Genomic DNA, 21,371 nt, shown 5'->3' on the forward strand with positions numbered 1-21,371 from the left:
CACCCATGCACTATTATCCTACCGAGGCCTGTGGAAAAACACAGCCTATCCCACAGCGTACAGTGTGAACCCCCTGGATGGGACACTAGCCCATCACATGGCTGGGAACACAGGGACAACCCGGAGGAGTCAACTGTACCTTCCCAGCAAGCCTTTCAGGAGGAGGAGGGGGGGGGGCAGAACTCCATCAAGCGCCCAGCGAAAGCCCACACAAACCCAGGGAGAACATGCAAACTCCTCACGCTGAACCCAGCACTCTGCTGCCCTTTAACAACGACGAGAGCTCCTGCAGTCAGTTAATAAAAACTTTGAATACGGCCACGGTCAAGACGCGCTGATGAAAATTCCTCTCGTCTCCGCCGCCGAGGACGGCGGTATCTCTCCTCATCCCCACTCCCAAGCATGCCTGGCGCGTCTTCCCGAGCTAACATCAACAGGAAGGACACGGCCCACCTTCCTCACTGTCTGGGTGTAGGGATGCAAGGAGTCACATGAGTTTCATTGTAATGAAAATGGCCACTTCGGGAGAACACTGAAGGCCACAGACATGCGAGGTGCATTTCCCATAGTGCCCTGAATTGCCACCAGTTTACAGAGGTTTTTATAGTCTGAGTCCAGCCCCGTTATTACCATGAACGGGGGTTTGAGAGTCCACATTCTCCTGATGGTCCAGGGGCTGCTTTTGATGATGTTGTCCCGCCTTTCAGCTGTCTCTGTGGCGTCACCTACAACAGCAGATGTCTGTTCCAAACCTCTCTGGAGCCCGGTCAGGAGAGCAGGTCAGTGACCTCAGGCCACAGCCCGATGTCTACATGTGCTACACGTTCTGCCCCTGGGGCGCCCTCCCACACCTCACCCTCACTCCAGGACCCCCGCCGGCCCCTCGCACCGGCCTGCGGACCCCTGTCCTTGCCCGCTGCTGCTTTCACCTTCCCTTGGAGAATGATGTGTGCTCCATTCTAAAGGCAGTCCCCGGTAGATTGGCTGCACAGGTTGGAGGGAATTCATAATGGGATGCGAGTGGTTTTGTGGCACAGCGCTGGGGCCCTGGGTTCAATTCCTGGAGCGCCACGTGTGTGGAGTTTGCACGCTCTCCCCAGGTTCACGGGGGTCTCCTTCTCCAGGGGCTCCAGTTTCCCTCCCGCAGTCCAAAAGACAGGCTGGGAGGGGACTTGTCTTCTGGGAAAACTGGCCCTGGTGTGTGCTAGTGTGTGTCTGTCTCTGTGGGTGCACCCCGCCTTGAGCCCGTGGCTTGCTGGGATAGACTCCGGCTCCCCTGCGACCCCGACCCGGAAGAAGCGAGGAGCAAATGGATGGATGGAATAACAGAATTCCCCTGGTGGGATGAGGATGGACAATAAGGTGGCAAAACACACAAATCAAAGACCAATGATCAGAGGCCCCGAGGACAGAATAAGCATTCTTTATAAAACCTTTGAACAAAATAGCAAAGGACTTAGTATAAGAGTATAAAAACAATTACAGTGGTACTGTAAATAAATAAAAAAGGAGAGAAATGTACAAGTGTAATACCGAAGTCTTGAATCATAACTCTTCAGGCACACTCCCACCCTCCCCAGACCCGAGGAGAATGTGCAAACTCCCCACAGAGTGTGCTCCCAGGTCCCACATCAACAGGCCGCAAGAGCAGAGGGGAATTGAACACCACTCCCCCCCTGAAGAGTACCCAGGAAAAGAAACAGCAAAAAAAAGGCAAGAAACGTAGGACAATTCTGGGAAGCAAAAGTTCGGAACGTGGGTTTTTAAAAGCCGGCCCCTCTGCCGAAGAATGCACCCCGAGCGCCCCGAGGCTAACGGAGGAGCCCGCCTCCCGAGGCGTTGTGGTTCAGGAACAACACCTGCTGCACGGCGCCGCTCCTCAGCCGGCTCCTCCGCGCCCGCAGGACATCCCCGGACTTGGAGAAGACCTGGTGGCCCGGCACGGCCGCCGCCGGCAGGCCGAGGTACTTGTAGGCCAGGCGGGCCAGGCCGGGGTACTTGGCGGAGTTGGCGGCCCAGTAGCCGAGCGGGTCGGCCGCGCGGGCGAGGTAGGCGTCGCCGACGTAGCGCTGCATCTCCACGGCGGCCTCGGCGGCGGCGCTGCCGCGCGCCCTCTGCGTCTCCCGCACCCTGGAGTCGAACTCCTCCCACAGGCTGGGGCCCGCGGCGGCGGCGGCGGGGGGGGCCGGGGCCGGCGGGGGGGCGCCCGCCCGCGAGCAGCACTCGCCCACCAGGAGCCGCACGGCCTCCTGGGCGCTGTCGGAGCTCCCGAAGGCCAGGACCTTGAAGCGGGGGTCCAGCAGGGTGCTGGCGGCCAGCGGGCGGGCCCGCTCGGCCTCCGCCCCCCGGCTCCGCACGCCGGCCTCCAGCTCCGCCAGCAGCGCGGCGGCCGCGCGGTGGCTGACGCGCCGGCGCCGCTGCTCCAGGGCGCGCTGCAGCATCTTGGTGAGCGGGATGACCTTGGAGGCGGCGACGCGGGGCTCCGAGGCCAGCTCGGCGGCCGCCGTGTGGAAGGGCTCCAGGACGCCCAGGCACTGCCCCGCCAGGTCGCACTCGGGGGCCGTCAGCGGGCCCACGTCCGCGCGCAGGGCGGCCAGCGCGGCCGCGACGCCCTCCTTCTGCGCCAGCAGGCCCCGCAGCATCTCGTAGGTGCTGCCCCACCTGGCCCCCGCCTCCTTCGGCAGCTTGAGCCGCGGCCCGCCCAGCTGCCCCTGGATCCGGGCCAGCTTCTCCCGGGCGGCGGGACAGGCCCGGAAGAGGCCCACGATGGCCCTCGCCTTGGCCCGGACGGCGTCCAGCTCGGGCGCGTGCCGCAGGGCGCCGGCCACCAGCGAGTCGAGGGCGCGGGCGAAACAGGGCAGGTGGGGGAGGTCCAGGCGCCGGGCCGCCGCCGGCACCACCTCGGCGTCGCCCGTGACGACGGCGGTGACCTTCCCGCGGAGATCCCAGGCAGCCAGCACGCCGCCCAGGGCCTCGGAGACGTGGGCGGACGTCGGGGGGCTGGGGAAATGGAGGATGTCCAATAAATAGGTGGCGAGCCGGGCATCCTGGGAGACAAAGTGGCCCGTCACCGCGAGGTAGGCGTCCTCGCGGGCGGACGCCCACATGTCCGTGCTCAGGCTGACGTGTTGGGCCGCCCGCACCTCCGCCATGACCCGGTCCCTGTGCAGGGCGTACCGGCCGGCTGCCATGCTCTTGAGGGTCTTCCTGCTGGGGAGGGCGTACCGGGGATCCAGTAGCGTCACGAAGTTCCTGAAGCCTTCGTCCTCCACGAGGGAGAAGGGCTGGCAGTCCCCGGTGATGACGTCCAGCAGCGCCTCGTCCAGCGTCCTCTTCCTCGCCGCCCTGGCTGCACACAGGAAATCAACGCTCAGAAGCCGTAATCGGAAAACACGGGTCTTAATGGGGGGGGGGGGGGGATTCATACAGACAGGGGACTCGTCTCTGGGCTGCGAGAGGAAGCCCCAGTACTCCGAGATCAACCCCCTCCAGACCCGAGGAGAACATGCAAACTCCCCACAGAGCGTGCCCCCAGATCCCCAGTCGAACAGGACCCGAGGGCTGTGAGGCAATTAAACACCACTCCGCCCCTGAAGAGTATTCAGGAAAAAAAAAAATTAAAAAAAAAAGGCAAGAAATTTAGGAAAATTATCAGCAGCAAAAATTCTGAACGTTCCAAAAATCAATGGGACTTCCTGGAGGGAAGGGTGCACGTTTTTGTCCTGAATAATATACGATATTCCCTGGCCGGGCGGACAGTAAGTTTGCCAAACAACAGAAGACCACTGCTCCCTGCCCTAGAGGAAAGAACAATAATTATTTTTAGGACATCTTGCACCAAATATGAAAGGCCTACTGAAGCGGTATTTTTAACGAACCCCTTTCAAAAAACAAGCCTGTTGTGAGAGGCAGTCTCAGGGCGTGCACAGCTGCTGGTATTGTCCGCAGGGCCGAGGGCACTGCAGCCTGGAGGAGTGCTCAGAGCAGTCTTCAACCGCCCTCGCCACATCTTACAGGTGCGCTATGGAGAGTGTGCTCCCGTGCGGGATCACAGTGTGGTTGGGCAGCAGCTCGTCGTCTGAGCGGAAGGCTGTTCCAGGGGGCGATCGGGTCGGCCCGGCCCCTCACTGCAGTACAGCTCCCCTCTGTTTCAGACATTTCTACAACTCGCTGTCTCAGGAGGGCTGGCAGTATGGCTAAGGACACCAGTCAGCCTGGTTCCTCACTGTTCTGCCCCCTTCCCTCTGGTGGGCGTGACAGGAGTATAAAGGCAGGAACCTCCGGATTCAGAGACCAATTCGTCCTGCAAGCTGTCAGATTACTGAACCCGACCCCGACCACTGGCGCACACTGATGTGTTTTTTCCCCACACTGCTTCTCTGACTTTCCTTTAACGTTATTTAACTTGTTGTTGTTGCTGCTGCTGTTATGAGTTTATGTTTTTTGGCGATTCCTTTAATGTCTCTGTTATAGGAGCCGCACGTGCAAATAAGCAGTTCCTTGCACTTGTGTGTCTGACAATCAACCAAACTCCGAACTCTCAGAACCTCACGGCGCGGTTCACCTGGATCGCCGGGCGCCGGGCGCGCGGCTCCGTCGCCATCCGGCGCCGCGTCGTACTGCTCGGCGTGCTTGACGCGCAGGTGCCGGACCATCCCGGAAGTGTTCTTGTGGTAGGACAGCACGGTCCCACACAGCGAGCACATCAGCTTGTTGTTGGCAAACAGGGTGAACACCTCCCAGACCCGGGAGTGTTTCTGGTTCCCTGCTGACACACTGAAGGGAAGCGACTCGTTAGGGTTAGGGTTTGAATGGGCAGACACATCCATCCCGTTTCCCCCAGCATCCTCCACGAGAGGGCGGCCAGGGCCTATCCCAGCATGCAATGGGCATAAGGCGGGGGATACGCCCCTGGATGGGAGGCACAGCAGCCAGACACAAACACCGGCACACGCTCACTCACACCGGGGGCCAGTCTTCCCAGAAGCCAATGAAGCTTCCAACATGTCCGCGGACGGCGGGGAGGAAACTGGAGCGCCCCCCTGCAGGAAACCCACGCCAACATGCAGACTCCACACAGACAGCAAACCAGGGCCTCAGCGCTTCGAGGCCCGAACGGACACGTTAACTGCCACCTTGCTGCCCGTGGAAATCCAAATTGCCACATAAAAAAAAGGAATTTTATTTCACAGAAAAGAACACACAGGCAGTCCTCTAACTTAGTTCGAACAATTGATGCCCTAACCTCAAAAGTAACATAACTCATATTATTTATGTTAGATTATGTTATTGTGATTAGGTGTGATAATTATGAAGGCTTGGGAAAGAAAAAACGTTCCTCTCCAGGAGCAGAAATAACCAGACGGTAGCTGAAGTAGTGAAAAAAGATCATTTATTCGGCACTGGGAGGTACCCTGTCTGACGAGAGAGGCGCACCAGAGTTTCTTAAGAGCCGGAACATTTCAGAACACTTGTATACAGACTGCTGGGTGAACTTGAGGAGAAAAGACCCCATGTAGCAAACTGTAAAACTTTTTATTCTCGGCATCTTCTTTCGTGTCGCCACCATAGGTAACTCTCCCAGGCTGGCCCCAAGTTCACACCTTGCCTTTATGTTATTTAACAGACAAAAAACAACCCAGGATTCCTTTTGCCAATGCGCACCTGAGGTTAGAAAAGCAGTCTGATTATTTTGCTCATGCACAGAAACATCTGCCCTCCTTCAATTTCTTGGGTCACGGTTTTGTCACCCTGCTTACCAATGAGCACCACACTAACAACCCTCCAGCCCCAGGGCGCCTCCCCTTGACCAACGGTGTCCTGGGTCACTGAACACGTCAATGAAATCAGAGTCTGTCGCCTCCCCCAGTAAAATAAGACATGACTAAAAGGAAACAGAGCTGCCCCTTCACCCAAGCAGTGTGGGATAGAACGGAAGCACTATGCAGCTCCTGGGATGGGGAGTGGTGCTCAGTTACCAGTGCGTTCTGCTGGGGCTGGCACTGACCACACTGGACAAGGGGACACAGCTCCTGCTCCTGACAGAACACGGACTGTGGAAGATGAGGTACACTCTCATCCGGCACAACACAGAGTGGGGAGCGAGGGAGCTGGAGGAGAGGATCCTGGCGGACCTCAGAGGGAGGATGAAGAGTGATGTTGCCAGGTGAGGCTTCTCCACAGTGAGGGAGCGCTGGAGGGGACTGTGGGACTGTACAGGGATTAAAGAGGAAATCCCTGTGCTCTGAGCTCCTGCTCCGCAGTTCCAGAGCCGGGACAGGGAGAAAGGCAAGGACGACAGCAGGAGGCAGGGCCTGGAGGGACTCTGTTTGTGCCAATCCAGCAACAGTTGCGCAGGGAACGGGCTGAAAAAAGCACAATCACCTTTTTAAGAACTCTTTTAAGAACTTTTTTTAGTGGAGATGTTTTGTTAGAGCACACACTCATTGTAAGATGAATGGATACTGTGCAATAAAGCTGATCCCTCGCATCTGTTACCAGGAGACCGTGTCCGACAGAAAGGGAATTCCAATCCTTCTCACCTCGGATCGGGGGCGAAGGGGTCCTCTTTCACCACGACGAGCCGGCCCACGGAGTGGTCGTAGTCTGCAGACAGGCGGCCGGAGCTGGGGGCCGGGGATGCGTCTCTCTCCAGCTTGACCCTGAGACAACACACGCGGACACAGGCCACCCGTCACAGACACACTCTCACACACCCTGGACAGGACACCAGTCCATCACAGGACACCCACTCTCACACACCCTGGACAGGACACCAGTCCATCACAGGACACACACAGACACCCACTCACAACAGGGCCAATTTTCAGGAGGAAACCAGAGCACTCGGAGAAAACCCACACAAACACGGGAAGAACATGCAAACTCCACACAGATGGCGCACCACTGAGCTGCCCAAAAGACACTTAGAGATGCCACCAAGTGGGTGGCAATGTCTTAGGCGTACGTGTGTTACAGGCTCCGGGGGAGTGCCAACCCCCTCTCTTCTCACGCCACACGTACGGTTTCAAACGAAGTACAGTAGTTCTGCATACGAGCCCTCTTCAAAACACCCACAGCGCTGCAGCCCTGAACAGTGTCAGAGAGAGCAAACAGAGCACAGCAACCCCACCCGGCACAAGCAATGTTCAGACTATACTGTTACAGTTACAGGAAAGTTACAGGAAAAGCACTGCTCCCACGATGAGAGTTGTTTTCCTGCAACTGGCTGGCTGGTTGCAATTTAATTTAATTACTGAAGGGCTCATTTCGGCAGACAGCTCAGTGGCAGGTGTGGGGGTCCCCCAGGAGCCGGACTGGGAACCCCTGATTTGGGGCATTGACATGCCATCGGGCCTGTCACAGGAGGGAGTCAGGGCCTCGCACACACAAACACAGCTCCTCTCACCTCTTGAGATCGGGGCTCGCAGCAGCGCAGGGCGCCCCAGGATCCCTGCAGAGGGGCGTTTCATGGCCAGGCTCCCCCTCTTCGGAGGTCATGGCCGGGGCTGACCGGGGGCAGCCAGGCAGCGCTCAGTGGACCTGTCGAAACACACGCACCCAGACACACGAGGAGTAAGAGACAGGCTCCCATCTGCCATCTGCATGTCAGCAGCAGCAGCAGCACAGATCAATGAACTTCCTTCATTACAGCCCTGCAGGGTAACGTCCACCACTACCCACAGGTGCTGTTTACTATTTCACCTGCTAGTAGCACCCAGTGAGGAGTCCACAGGCAGAGAGAGAAACAGCAACAAAATACAGTCACAGTGGTCTGTGTGTCTGCACCCAGGCTGTCCAGTCCTGGTCCTGGAGGGGTCAGTCAGTGTGTCTGTAGGGCTGTCCAGTCCTGGTCCTGGAGGGGTCAGTCAGTGTGTCTGCAGCAGGGCTGTCCAGTCCTGGTCCTGGAAGGGTCAATCAGTGTGTCTGCAGCGGGGCTGTCCAGTCCTGGTCCTGGAGGGGTCAGTGTGTCTGCAGTAGGGCTGTCCAGTCCTAGTCCTGGAGGGGTCAGTCAGTGTGTCTGCAGCAGGGCTGTCCAGTCCTGGTCCTGGAGGGGTCAGTCAGTGTGTCTGCAGCAGGGCTGTCCAGTCCTGGTCCTGGAGGGCTGGTCAGTGTGTCTGCAGCAGGAGAAGCTGTTCAGCTGGTCTAATTAATCCAAGAATGAGCTGGATCAGGTCGTTATGAGCTCAGCCAGACTAGAGGTCATGGACACAACAGCCCTCCAGGATCAGGAAAGAGTGACCCTAAGTTTCTCTGTTTGATAGCAGTTTTCAGCCCAGACCTGGGGGATGCCTGTGTCTTCTGGAGTGCAACCCAGCCATGTTCTCTTTCACAGTTTTAAAGGTTGTAAAAGGCATCAGCTCTACCAGTTTCTCCAGTCCAGTACTGCCCTTATTCCTTATTCGGGCAGAGCAGTGGCACTGCGGCTAAGGATCTGTGACTGTGGCTGGAAGGTTGCTGGTTCCAATCCCGCGGCCGGCAGAGGAATCCTACCCTGCTGGGCCCCTGAGCGAGGCCCTTAACCCCAGCTGCTCCAGGGGTGCTGTATAAATGGCTGACCCTGTGCTCTGACCCCCAGCTTCTCTCCCTGTCTGTGTGTCTCATGGAGAGCAAGTTGGGGTCTGAGAAAAGACAAATTCCTAATGCATGTATATGACCAATAAAGTGATCTGATCTTATCTTATTCAGATGCGAAATGTCACTAACAGGACCTGTGCACAGAGAAAATACAATGCTCCTTAAGGAAACATGTGGCACACGGTCAGGGGCACCCTGGTGGTGCAGCACTGGGGCCCTGGGTTCAATTCCAGACCTGGAGTGCTGTCTGTGTGGTGTTTGCGTGTCCTCCTCATGTTCACTCGGGTTCCCTCCCAAAGTCCAGAGACATGCTGGTAGAATAACTAGCTTCAGGGAAACATGGCCCTGGTGTGAGTGTGTGCGTGTAACACGTGACACATGGATGGCCACACTGTCAGGCCCATCAGAAACGTGCCCGCTCACAGGCAGAGGGTCTCCTGTTCAAAAGCTCTTCCACAGAGATCGCTCTGTGTTCTGCTTCCTGAAGTTGTATGACTGAAGATGAACATTTTGAAAGAACTCGCTGTCTCGGGACGGCTGGGGTTACTGCCAAGGATAACAATTGTCCTGGTTTCCTCAATTTTGTCTCCCCTGCCCTCTGGTAAGCACTACAGGAGCATAAAGGCACAAACCCCATCATTCAGAGACAGCTTCTTCCCACAAGCTCTTTGTACCACTGACTCACACTGATGTTTTTTTTCTTGACACAGCTTGTGCCGAGTTGTGTTTGAATGTTATTTAACGTTGTTTACTTTGTTTGCTGCTGTTCTCCGTTTCAGTTGGCGTTTCCTTAATGCCTTCCTATTGCAGCACACATACAAATAAGCATTTCACTTCATGGCACTTGTGCGTATGGCAAACAAACTGAACTCTGAAACCCTGGACTGGGCGCAAGAATCGATTAAAAGGTGGATTGGAAGCACTGAGCTCAGAGGCTCCATCGCACTGAAAAGCAATAGAGCCAGTGAGACCCCGCGATAGCTCAGGGGGCCGGTGGAATCAGCCCCGCTGCTCGGGGAGGCGGGGAGTTAAAGAGTTAAAGCCTTTCCGCTTGCTGCCAGACGTCATATCCTGTCCGCTCTCAAAAGCAGCCCGGTGGCTGGGCGGCGTAACCGCATCATTCCCTGTGTGTTGGTTTACGAAAGTAATTTGAAAAGCGACATCGCTTTGAGATTCCAAACCTCATCTCCCTTGTCTGTTACACCCCTACGGGGGGGGACAAAACGTGCAACAGAGAAACAATCTGACAAGGCAAGCGTAAAAGATCAAGTTCTCCTCCGACTTCTGAACCGAGTAATGACGCCTCTCAGCGAAGAGCTCTGAATTTAGTTTTATAACACGAAAGCTGTAGTTATGGGGCCGCCAGATTGGTCTTTTTCGTGTAAACGGACAACGACGAGTTAGGACGCTTGCACTGCAGTCAATGGGGAGATATCCCGGGGGTCATACCCAAGGGAGTAGTTCGCCAAGAAACTTATCCATATAACGCACTCTTATCCTGAAGATTACCGTGAAAAAAAAAATCTACAGTTGAAATATAAAACAAGGGATTTATTAGGGAGTCTCGAATCGCGGGTTTTGTCGAGCTTGGTTAGAAAGGACAGTATCGGTTTTTCTGCGAAGAACGGGGGGTTATCGATTCTGATCACGTCAGATGATCGATAGAGACTTAGTAATTGTACTCAGGCACCTGCTGTGCTAGAACATTTTATCAGCTGCGTCTTGCTTTAACTACTTCGGCAGAGGATGTCTGATGTCCGTCTGGCCAGCCTGGCTACAAAGCCCCCCCCACACCCACCGGCCCCCTTACTGCGCTCACGCCTCAGTGGCTGACCGGTCCGTTACACACGAACCACTCACCGTCCTCAAGAGCCGGGCCCGCCTGCGAGTCGCTGTCGGTGACGACAAGGATATCGGGGCTGTGCGGTCGGCGGTCGGGCCGCACTTGTCTTTCTGGTTTTGGCCGCGAGAAACTTCGGTGAATCGGATGAGTCGATCCCCGCGCGATTCGTTCGTTTGATTCATCAAGTCATTGGGTTCAGTCGGGCGAGTCGAGCACCGAGCAGATCGAGTCGAAAGGGGAAGGGACTCGAGTCAAAACGCGAAGCAGTCGCAAGGTGTCAAACTCCTCTAATCAAGGCTTTGAGAATAATGGATGTTGACGGCTCCATTGATATGACTTTAGTATATACTATTGAAGAGAGGAATTCATAATTTTGTCTCATTGATGTACATGCAAAATATTTTAAATAGGTGATCGGCTTTGGGATCTCAATTTAAATTAATTAGCATAGAAAATTGTATGTATATGTACTGTAGAAAAACAAAGACGACTACAACTTATCTGCTTCATGTACAGTTGAATGAATATATAGCAACTGCAGTTAAAATACATCAACACATATAACTCAGATTACATTTAGTCGATTTGTTGGCATCAAAACTCTTTAAGTGACTTAAGTGTCGAATATTAAAAATACACTATAAACAATAAATTATCAGAAACTTTAAAAGTAGTCGGCACCTGCACTACACAATGCGCCCCTTATTAATGCAAATAATAATCAGACTTAATATTTGAAAATACAAATGAGCTTTACTGGCGTAACGTGAAAATAAATTTAAATGCTCATTCAAAATACTCAAAACTGTAACACCAAAAGGAGGCCGGCTCTGCATTTGTGTTAACCCTCTACCAACATGGCGCACAGCTGGCCTCGACCTTTGACCCCAGCGGGAGGGGCGGTCCTGCACGGCCGCGTCACCCGTGTTTGTGTTTTGTACGTTCGTGTGTCAACGCACGTCTACCACGGCAGAAAGCAGAGGAGAAGGGGGAGAAAAAAATAACGGAAAACGGACTTTTCTTTCATGGTTCCGTGGATCCCGGCAGGTTCCGACGGCGAGGGCGACGCGACGGCGGAGACACCCCTGTTCCGGGCGAGGATGAGAGACGGCAGCCCGGTCGATACCGGCTCCATCATGGCGACCCGTCGCGGTGCGCTGTCGCAGGGGGACGCGGCGTTCCCCGACAAGGAAGCTTGACGTTTTCGGCCTGTTGGATTGACACCAGCCCCGGAGTAAAACCCCGGTCCTGAAAACCGCAGGACCCAGCGAGGGACAGATCCCGTCTTCCCCAGGAATCGGACTCCTGCCACACGTTGGTGCAGCCTCATGAAGACAATGGAGAACGTCTCATTGCATTTAAAGCCGTGGGAGATGTGAATTACACATTAACTGCACACACGAAAAACAAATTAGGCTGCTATTACGACAAAAGCAACGGTTGCGCAGGGCGTGCCAGGGATTGAAGTTCTTTTTTTGTTTTGCGACAATATTGCAGCCGTGCGCATAACCGCCTCCATTTAATTGCGATTTAATCAGAGCTGATTGGTGGTGTCTGTGTTCTGCCGTCTAGTTTCTGAGCAGGTAGTTAAAGTGAAGGCTTTAAGGGGGGCTTTTATTCAGAATGACTGAAGTCTTAACGTTAAGTTAGGACGTCAGATTGTTTTTAAGCAGCTGCGAGGGGACGGCCGCCGTGATGCTGAAGTTTGTGGTCGTTCACATGGAGAGGCTGGGGCCGGTGGTTCGGGGAACCCGGTGTCTGGTTCGTTTCCGATCCACCTCCGCCACGGAAAACCACGAACTGGCCCGGGAGCGCTCCAAAACCGTGACGTCATTCTACAACCAGTCGGCTATTGACATCGCTTCGGAAAAGGTAAGTAAAGGACACTTCTCGCCTGATTATGCGGTCAAATACAGAAACCGCGTCTGTACACTCCAGTACATTAACACTGCACTGAGAGAGAGGGGTTCATACAGACACACTGACTGACTGGACACTCCAGTACATTAACACTGCACTGAGAGAGAGGGGTTCATACAGACACACTGACTGACTGGACACTCCAGTACATTAACACTGCACTGAGAGAGAGGGGTTCATACAGACACACTGACTGGACACTCCAGTACATTAACACTGCACTGAGAGAGAGGGGTTCATACAGACACACTGACTGACTGGACACTCCAGTACATTAACACTGCACTGAGAGAGAGGGGTTCATACAGACACACTGACTGACTGGACACTCCAGTACATTAACACTGCACTGAGAGAGAGGGGTTCATACAGACACACTGACTGACTGGACACTCCAGTACATTAACACTGCACTGAGAGAGAGGGGTTCATACAGACACGCTGACTGGACACTCCAGTACATTAACACTGCACTGAGAGAGAGGGGTTCATACAGACACACTGACTGACTGGACACTCCAGTACATTAACACTGCACTGAGAGAGAGGGGTTCATACAGACACACTGACTGACTGGACACTCCAGTACATTAACACTGCACTGAGAGAGAGGGGTTCATACAGACACACTGACTGACTGGACACTCCAGTACATTAACACTGCACTGAGAGAGAGGGGTTCATACAGACACACTGACTGACTGGACACTCCAGTACATTAACACTGCACTGAGAGAGAGGGGTTCATACAGACACACTGACTGGACACTCCAGTACATTAACACTGCACTGAGAGAGAGGGGTTCATACAGACACACTGACTGACTGGACACTCCAGTACATTAACACTGCACTGAGAGAGAGGGGTTCATACAGACACACTGACTGACTGGACACTCCAGTACATTAACACTGCACTGAGAGAGAGGGGTTCATACAGACACACTGACTGACTGGACACTCCAGTACATTAACACTGCACTGAGAGAGAGGGGTTCATACAGACACGCTGACTGGACACTCCAGTACATTAACACTGCACTGAGAGAGAGGGGTTCATACAGACACACTGACTGACTGGACACTCCAGTACATTAACACTGCACTGAGAGAGAGGGGTTCATACAGACACACTGACTGACTGGACACTCCAGTACATTAACACTGCACTGAGAGAGAGGGGTTCATACAGACACACTGACTGACTGGACACTCCAGTACATTAACACTGCACTGAGAGAGAGGGGTTAATAGTCCTATCACCTATTAATAAAGGCACAAAGTGAGTGAGAACTACATTAATACCATTCCCTTTCAATAGTATTAATGGTTCAACATGCTTTCATGATTTACTATGAATGTTAAAGTTTAAATTGAGTAACGTTTTATTCTGCTTGTACGTTGTGTGTTGATTGAGGATAAGACGGGTCACAAGCATGACCTGTCTACCTTGTTTGATAGTATATAAGAGGTCCCAGGATCTCATCCAGCCGTCTCTTCTGAGAAGTCAGCGTATCGGCTTCTACAACATGGCTGGGTAGCTTGTTCCACACTCCCACCACCCTCTGTGTAAAAGGCGTCTGTGTTCCTTCCATCTGAGGCCTGACCATAAGTGAATGGATTTGAATCTTTACATATAAACATGTTTTTCCCCTCTCCAGCCCTCCGTTCGCCTCACGCCCACCATGATGCTGTACGCAGGGAAGTCACCTGATGGGAGTCACATTCTTGTAAGTCTTCCCGTGGGATCTTTGTGGGAATGTCCCTCTTATCATTGTGATCTGTACAGGGGTACCTCTTTAACTCTTTCCTTAATGCGGGGGGGTGTCCGATCCTGGTCCTGGAGGGCTGGTGTGTACCTGCACACTTTTTCACTCCGGCTCCGCTTGAGACGAGCTTCACTGGGTCAGCTGGATTCTCTGGGTCAGCTGGGCAGCAGCTAAAGAGACCTGGAAATCCTGTGGACGCGGCGCCCCCACCAGGATCGGGACAGGACTGCCCTGGCTTCAGGTTATCGGCTGGTCATACTCAGAATGCAGAAATAAAGCGAGTCCCTTCAGCCTTGCCTGGTATTTCCTCTTGGCTCAAAGGTCAGCCTCGTTTCTACAGCTGAACCCCTTAAATTCCTGGCAAGGTGGCTGTCCTGGTAGAATCCTGTTTGTATTAGATATTGGGACAATGTGGAATTCGACTGAAGCCGAAGATACTTCCTGAGAAATATAAAAGAATACTAAATATTTTCAAGAAGTATTTTGAAATCTCTTTGACAGATTGGTGATGCAGTGCTTGGCACCCCATAATACTGACCACTGGGCTTAATGCTTGGGGTGCTAAATATGTGGAGTTTGCACGTTCTCCCCATATTCGCGTGCGTTTCCTCTGGTTGCTCTTGTTTCCTCACGCAGTCCAAAGACATGCTGGTAGGTTAATTGGATTCTGGGAACATAGCCCCTGGTGTGTATGTGCCTTGCGGTGGAGTGGTGTCCTGTCCAGGGTGTACCCTGCCCTGCACCTGTTTCTTGCTGGGATAGACTCCCGCTCTCCCCTGACCCCGTACTGGATAGAGCTGTTAGTAGATGTGTGTGTGTGTGTGGGGGGGAAATACAAGCTTTGGAACTGTTTGTGTGGAGATCTGAAACATTGTCTTGAACAAAGGGACATTTGTTCAAAGGGACAAAGGGAAAATTGTCAAGAATAGAGATCGAATGGCACTTGTAAGACCAGTTACCAAACACGTGGTTGTCAACTCGCTACGATGATGAAGTTGATGTCTGAGATTTATCACGGTCTGTAACGTCAGTCGCCCGGGGTCCGCCCTCTGACCTCTGTTCTTCCTCTGCAGAAGAGCGCCAGGTACCTGCACAAGGAGCTGCCGGTCCGCATCGCCCACCGCATCAAGGCCTTTCGCGGCCTGCCCTTCATCATCGGCTGCAACCCCACCATCCTGAGGCTGGTGAGTGGGAAGGGTCCCAGGACCTCTGTCAGGGGAGATCTGTGCTAGAGCCCTGGGCGAGCGTCCCAGGACCTCTGTCAGGGGAGATCTGTGCTAGAGCCCTCTGTGAGGGAGACCTCTGTCAGGGGAGATCTGTGATAGAGCCCTCTGTGAGGGAGACCTCTGTCAGGGGAGATGTGTGACAGAGCCCTGGGCGATTGTCCCGGGACCTCTGTCAGGGGAGATCTGTGCTAGAGCCCTGGGCGAGCGTCCCAGGACCTCTGTCAGGGGAGATCTGTACTAGAGCCCTCTGTGAGGGAGGGGAGATCTGTGCTAGAGCCCTCTGTGAGGGAGACCTCTGTCAGGGGAGATCTGTGATAGAGCCCTCTGTGAGGGAGACCTCTGTCAGGGGAGATGTGTGACAGAGCCCTGGGCGATTGTCCCGGGACCTCTGTCAGGGCAGGGCTGCAGTCTCAGGACAGAGCCCTAATGTGGTGCTACAAGGCGGAGGAATAGTGCAATGTGAGGAGAACAGGTGCAGTGTAAGAAGAGGAGTGCAGTGTGAGCCTTCCGGCAGCAGAGGAAAAAACCAGCACAGCAGCTTCATAATGTCACAGGAGTTACCTGTTGCCCAGCCCTGCCGATGACCAGTGTTGACCAACACTATTAATGTACAGTACCTGTGTCATTCACCAGTACTGGGGTGGTCGGGGGTGAACTGTGGCTCACTGGACTCAGAGTCCAGTCATTAGGCACGGGCTTGTTCAGGCTATTCGACAACAACCTGGAGCAGAGCAGGAGTCCCAGGTGGACGGAGTGTGTATGAATTTATCAGTGACCACAGACCCACGCCGCCGTCCGGTGACATTCGCAGGAGATACCCGTCAGCCAGCACAATTAATGTACCTGTCGTGTCTGTTCAGTACCCCGTCAGTGCCCCTGCTGTAGAGTGAGATTCCCTTCAGATCAGCAGTCTCTCTGGTGGCTGCTCTTGCTCCTGTTTAGAGCCTGTAGGCACTTTTCTTCCGGCTGCCAGACCAGAACCGCTCTTTTTCTGTCTTTTCAGCACGAGCTGTACATCCGTGCCTTCCACAAGCTGAGCGAATTCCCCCTGGTGAGTCTGACCCACGTGAAGCCGCATTCCAGTTTTCCCAAACAGGATTTTTCACGACTCCAGTGACACAATTCCTATGGTTAGATCTGACCTTCCACTGGTGGGGCAGTGATTAACATTGCTGCCTGGCAGAGCTGGGGCCCTGGGTTCAATTGCTGGGGCCATCAGTGTGGAGTTTGCATGTTCTCCCCGAGTTCTTCTGGGTTTCCTCCCACTGTCCAAAGAAATGCTGGTGGGTTAATTGGCTTCTGGGAAAATTGGCCCTGCTGTATGAGTGTGTCTGTGTGTACCCACTGGTGTACCTTCCAGGGTGTATCCTGACTTGTGCCCATTGCATGCTGGGAGATAGACTGTTGCAGATCCCTCACAAGTACTCCTGACCACCCTGGCCAGAAGGCACTGTGAGTTACTGGATTCCCTGCCTCTTGCAGATCAATGACCATGAGACGGAGGCAAAGTACTGCCAGCTCCTCCGGAGACTGCTGGATGACCATAAGGATGTGGTCACCTTGCTGGCTGAGGGCGTCAGGGAGAGTCGCAAGCACATACAGGTACGAGCACAGGGACAGAACGGAGAGAGAGAGAGAGGACAGACGCACATGGGGTGCAGAACGGAGACAGGGCTTCAGGGAAAGCCTCCCACACAGGACCTCAAACACCCGAAGACCCCAATCATAAGCTTCTGCTACGTGAGGACGTCGTGGGGGCAAGGAGCCGGGGAGGAGTTCACCTTGTTGCTGTTTTTGTCCTGCACCAGGAGGAGGCGGTAGTGAGGCAGTTCCTGGACAAGACCCTGACATCCCGTTTGGGAATCCGCATGCTGGCCACTCACCATCTGGCTCTGCACGAGGACAAGGTGAGTCCCAGGACGGGATCGCCAACCGGTTTGTGTTCCTTACCGTCGGCGTGTCGGCTGACCTCTCTCTCTGGCCTCAGGCTGACTTCGTCGGGATCATCTGTACCCGCATGTCTCCCAAGAAGGTGATCGAGAAGTGGGTGGACTTCGCCAGGTAACCACAGCCTGTCCGCGCCCGCGCGCTGCGTGGCCTGGAGCCTGCCTGGGTGTGCTTGAACCCCTCTCTCTGTCCCAGGCGGCTGTGCGAACACAAGTACGGCAGTGCGCCGCGCGTTCGGATCAACGGCCACGTGGCGGCCCGGTTCCCCTACATCCCCATGCCTCTGGACTACATCCTGCCGGAGCTGCTGAAGAACGCCATGAGGTCAGGCTTCCCATCATCCCTCTCTCTGCCCGATCCCATTCCCGCTTCTCCAGACTTCTCTCTCTCTCTCTGCTTCTGCCTCTGCCTATCCCCATTCCCAATCCCGCTTCTCCAGACTCCTCTCTTTGGAGACTCCAATCCCATCGTTCAGTGTTGAATGACAGTCAGCAGGTTCCTATGGATCCTGCTGCTGCCGGTGTTTTGCTGTTGTTTGAAAGACGCACATCAGACATCTCCAGTCTCACTCTGTGCCTGTGTGTCCCTGCACAGGGCCACCATTGAGAGCCACCTGGACACTCCCTTCAATGTCCCGGACATTGTGGTCACCATCGCCAACAACAGCGTGGACATCATCATCAGGTCAGTGCTCGCTCCTGGTGAGTCTGTCTCTCTGAGTGGACATCATCAGCAGGTCGGTGCTCACAGCTGACGTCTCCACTCCTCCAAGGCCACGGTGTCCTCTGGTTCCCCTCAGGCCATCGAAATTTACACAGTTGTGGCTCTTGTACACTCCTTGGGCTCTGCTGTGTCCCGCTATTGCTGTCCCCTAGACGTTGGTCCTACCCCTCTCAGTGCACTGTTAACGTTCTAGGATTTCGGACCGCGGGGGAGGGATTCCTCATGAGATGATGGAGAAGGTGACGGACTATCACTTCACCACAGCAGAGAGCAGCACCCAGGACCCGCGGCTGGGAGACCTGATGGGCAACATGGTGGATATGGTGAACAGTGGACAGTCCAGCCCCATGCATGGGTAAGAGAACAGTGTTTCCTTATCAACCCCTCTCTCTCAGTGCAGTGTTAATGTACTGGAGTGTCCAGTCAGTCAGTGTGTCTGTATAAACCCCTCTCTCTCAGTGCAGTGTTAATGTACTGGAGTGTCCAGTCAGTCAGTGTGTCTGTATGAGCCCCTCTCTCTCAGTGCAGTGTTAATGTACTGGAGTGTCCAGTCAGTGTGTCTGTATGAACCCCTCTCTCTCAGTGCAGTGTTAATGTACTGGAGTGTCCAGTCAGTCAGTGTGTCTGTATGAGCCCCTCTCTCTCAGTGCAGTGTTAATGTAGTGGAGTGTCCAGTCAGTGTGTCTGTATTAACCCCCCTCTCTCTGTGTAGGTTTGGGTTTGGACTGCCCACCTCAAGGGCCTATGCGGAGTACCTAGGTGGCTCTCTGTCTCTGCAGTCCCTCCAGGGCATCGGCACCGACGTCTACCTGCGGCTCCGACACATCGATGGCAAGGAGGAAAGCTTCCGCATCTGAGCCCTGTCCTTGCTCTGTTCACACTAGACATCAGAGCCACCCTAGACCCTACACAGCGGTGCACACCACATGCTCCCTTCCATACACGCTGGCGACACTGCCCAGCTCCTCTTGCACATGCCCAGACAGACCTACAGGACGGGACACAGCCGGAGCAGGACCTCCCTGACGCCCAGACTGTCCTACAGGACGGGACACAGCCGGATCAGACCTGAGCAGGACCTCCCTGACGCCCAGACTGTCCTATAGGACGGGACACAGCCGGATCAGACCTGAGCAGGATTTCCCCCACGCCCAGACTGTCCTACAGGACGGGACACAGCCGGATCAGACCTGAGCAGGACCTCCCTGACGCCCAGACTGTCCTACAGGACGGGACACAGCCGGATCAGACCTGAGCAGGACTTCCCCCACGCCCAGACTGTCCTATAGGACGGGACACAGCTGGATCAGACCTGAGCAGGACTTCCCCCACGCCCAGACTGTCCTATAGGACGGGACACAGCCGGATCAGACCTGAGCAGGACTTCCCCGACGCCCAGACTGTCCTACAGGACGGGACACAGCCGGATCAGACCTGAGCAGGACCTCCCTGACGCCCAGACTGTCCTACAGGACGGGACACAGCCGGATCAGACCTGAGCAGGACCTCCCCGACGCCCAGACTGTCCTACAGGACGGGACACAGCCGGATCAGACCTGAGCAGGACTTCCCCGACGCCCAGACTGTCCTACAGGACGGGACACAGCCGGATCAGACCTGAGCAGGACCTCCCTGACGCCCAGACTGTCCTACAGGACGGGACACAGCCGGATCAGACCTGAGCAGGACCTCCCTGACGCCCAGACTGTCCTATAGGACGGGACACAGCCGGATCAGACCTGAGCAGGACTTCCCCGACGCCCAGACAGACCTACAGGACGGGACACAGCTGGATCAGACCTGAGTGTCAGATGTGCATTTAGGCGCAGAGCCTGTGAAAGGAGGACAGCTCTTTAAAAAGAGGAATTCCAGTTGTTCTGGGGAGATCACGCCCGAGCTGTGCTGGTGGTGTTGTCTGGTGATCTCCGAGCTGCTGTGCAGCAGAGACCTGTTTTGCCTCTTCTCGTGACGAACTCGAGACTCGCAGAGACCGTTCCTCGCACATTCACGAAGAAGGACATTGACACTGACGTGAAGAACTAAATTATGTAACTGGTGCTCTCTGCTGGCCAGGCTTGGTGTATCTAGGAGGGCAGCGGCTACAACCCTGCTGAAGTTTTTTTCTGATGAGGTCTGGGAGACCGTTTGCCTGCAGTCCTTGTGTGTGATCCATGTCTTTCATCACTGCAGTTAGCGCTGGACCACAGGATACAGTTTCTCACAATTGCATCACCCCGGGGCTGGGACCAGATGGGTTGGCCCTCCCATCTGGTTTTTAACCCTTTCAGAGCAAGTTGCCTTTGCCCGTTTGTCCGTCATCTCATTAAAATCCCGTTCTGCGAGGACAGCAAGCTGCTATTGCTGTTAACTGAAAAGGCCGAAAGGCTAAAACCCGTGAGCGGGATCGCTGGGAAGCTGCCGTTTCTTTTCCGACCGCGACCCTCTCTGCCTGTCCAGCTGGAAGATGGAACGCGATGGGGTACGGCCGCCTGGTCGCCCCAGGCCGCAGCAGCTGGGCCAGTCCGGGGGTCTCTCTTCCCAGGGGTGTGGGCTGAGCTCCGCAGCCTGGATCCGATCCGATCTAATGAGTGCTGGGGGACCCGAGTTCGGCACAGCGGGCTGGGTTGCGGCCCGCAGGGACGGACAAGTCCAAGCACGCACACCCGCGGTTAGGGATTAAAGGAGCCTGCCGTGGGGCGGAGCGCAGGTGTGGCTCTGCTGGGGACTGGGCGGGGGGTCCCCCTTTTTTTCCGCGAGGAGGAGGTCTGGGAGGGGAGCTCTCAGCTGTAGAGGATGTAGGAGCAAGTGTTGGTCACAGTTTCCAGTGGTGGAAAGAAAGGTGCTGGACTTTGCTTTTCCGCTGTGTTCTGCTGTCGGGGGGTCGGCCGGGTTCCCTGCGGAATTCCTCAGGAACAGAATTTTACCTGGAAACTAAGCTGCTCGATGAAATCCTCAGACTCAGGCTTTCAGCCCCGGACCCGCGTTCCCCTGAAGTGTGAACCTCTTCTCAGTCTTAACCGCTCGCTGTGCTGGACGGCTCCCATCCCCCCTCAGGCCACTCCGCACGCACCTCGGGGAAGCACTGGTGAACTGCTAGAAGTAGAATAAACTGTGGTGGAGAAACGTGCTGGTTTGTCTTGTATACTTGATTTCTCATTTCACTGTAGTTTCCACTCATTTCCCCTGCTTTCTGCTTCACTCCTGAGTCTGAAGAAATCCTGGGTCAATGTACTTGTATCAGGTTACCGTATCGTCTTCTCTTTTCAAGACTAAGGAGACTCAGGTCCTCCAGCCTGTCAGTGTAGTACACTCCAGACTAAAGAGACTCAGTTCCTTCAGTCTGTCGGTGTGGGACACTCCCTTCAG

At 54.8% G+C, this 21,371-nt stretch overlaps 2 protein-coding genes and 1 non-coding gene across 7 annotated transcripts; 1 reads left to right on the forward strand and 2 right to left on the reverse strand.

Moving 5' to 3' along the window:
• Positions 1 to 1,407: 1,407 nt before the first annotated feature.
• On the reverse strand, positions 1,408 to 11,254 carry LOC138238122 (E3 SUMO-protein ligase ZBED1-like). 5 transcript variants are annotated; one of them, XM_069188055.1, is made up of 6 exons: positions 10,438 to 11,254; positions 7,409 to 7,542; positions 6,543 to 6,662; positions 4,565 to 4,776; positions 3,144 to 3,349; positions 1,408 to 3,000 (listed from the first exon to the last, which is right to left on the reverse strand). In XM_069188055.1, the coding sequence occupies exons 2-6, from the start codon at positions 7,498 to 7,500 to the stop codon at positions 1,546 to 1,548; spliced, it is 2,085 nt and encodes a 694-aa protein (XP_069044156.1). In that variant the 5' UTR covers positions 7,501 to 7,542; positions 10,438 to 11,254; the 3' UTR covers positions 1,408 to 1,545. The 5 variants fall into 5 exon arrangements, with proteins under 5 accessions (XP_069044156.1, XP_069044157.1, XP_069044160.1 ...); XM_069188056.1 differs by lacking the exon at positions 10,438 to 11,254 and adding an exon at positions 8,494 to 10,383; XM_069188059.1 differs by having other exon boundaries at positions 1,715 to 3,000; positions 3,226 to 3,349.
• LOC138238492 (U6atac minor spliceosomal RNA) lies at positions 6,918 to 7,019 on the reverse strand. Its single transcript, XR_011189543.1, has one exon. It is a non-coding gene; the product is annotated as a U6atac minor spliceosomal RNA (small nuclear RNA).
• Positions 11,255 to 11,352: 98 nt separating the features above from the next.
• Positions 11,353 to 21,132, forward strand: LOC102682703 (branched-chain alpha-ketoacid dehydrogenase kinase-like). Its single transcript, XM_006630204.3, has 11 exons — positions 11,353 to 12,292; positions 14,002 to 14,070; positions 15,183 to 15,293; positions 16,339 to 16,386; positions 16,818 to 16,937; positions 17,144 to 17,242; positions 17,323 to 17,396; positions 17,478 to 17,606; positions 17,877 to 17,966; positions 18,199 to 18,360; positions 18,718 to 21,132. Exons 1-11 carry the CDS (start codon positions 12,116 to 12,118, stop codon positions 18,860 to 18,862), a joined length of 1,224 nt encoding a protein of 407 aa, XP_006630267.2. The 5' UTR covers positions 11,353 to 12,115; the 3' UTR covers positions 18,863 to 21,132.
• Positions 21,133 to 21,371: the final 239 nt, after the last annotated feature.

Source organism: Lepisosteus oculatus, chromosome 4, assembly GCF_040954835.1.
Source record: "Lepisosteus oculatus isolate fLepOcu1 chromosome 4, fLepOcu1.hap2, whole genome shotgun sequence".
NCBI lineage: Eukaryota > Metazoa > Chordata > Actinopteri > Semionotiformes > Lepisosteidae > Lepisosteus > Lepisosteus oculatus.

Excerpts from the sequence above, each read along its gene's own strand:
- LOC138238122 (XM_069188055.1), bottom strand. The coding sequence starts at position 7,500 with ATGACCTCCGAAGAGGGGGAGCCTGGCCATGAAACGCCCCTCTGCAGG. Across the intron at positions 6,663-7,408 it reads GCGAGCCCCGATCTCAAGAG|GGTCAAGCTGGAGAGAGACG; the intron begins GTGAGAGGAGCT and ends GTGTTGTCTCAG. Across the intron at positions 4,777-6,542 it reads CCCTTCGCCCCCGATCCGAG|TGTGTCAGCAGGGAACCAGA; the intron begins GTGAGAAGGATT and ends GCTTCCCTTCAG.
- LOC102682703 (XM_006630204.3), top strand. The coding sequence starts at position 12,116 with ATGCTGAAGTTTGTGGTCGTTCACATGGAGAGGCTGGGGCCGGTGGTT. Across the intron at positions 17,607-17,876 it reads CTGCTGAAGAACGCCATGAG|GGCCACCATTGAGAGCCACC; the intron begins GTCAGGCTTCCC and ends GTCCCTGCACAG. Across the intron at positions 18,361-18,717 it reads CAGTCCAGCCCCATGCATGG|GTTTGGGTTTGGACTGCCCA; the intron begins GTAAGAGAACAG and ends CTCTCTGTGTAG.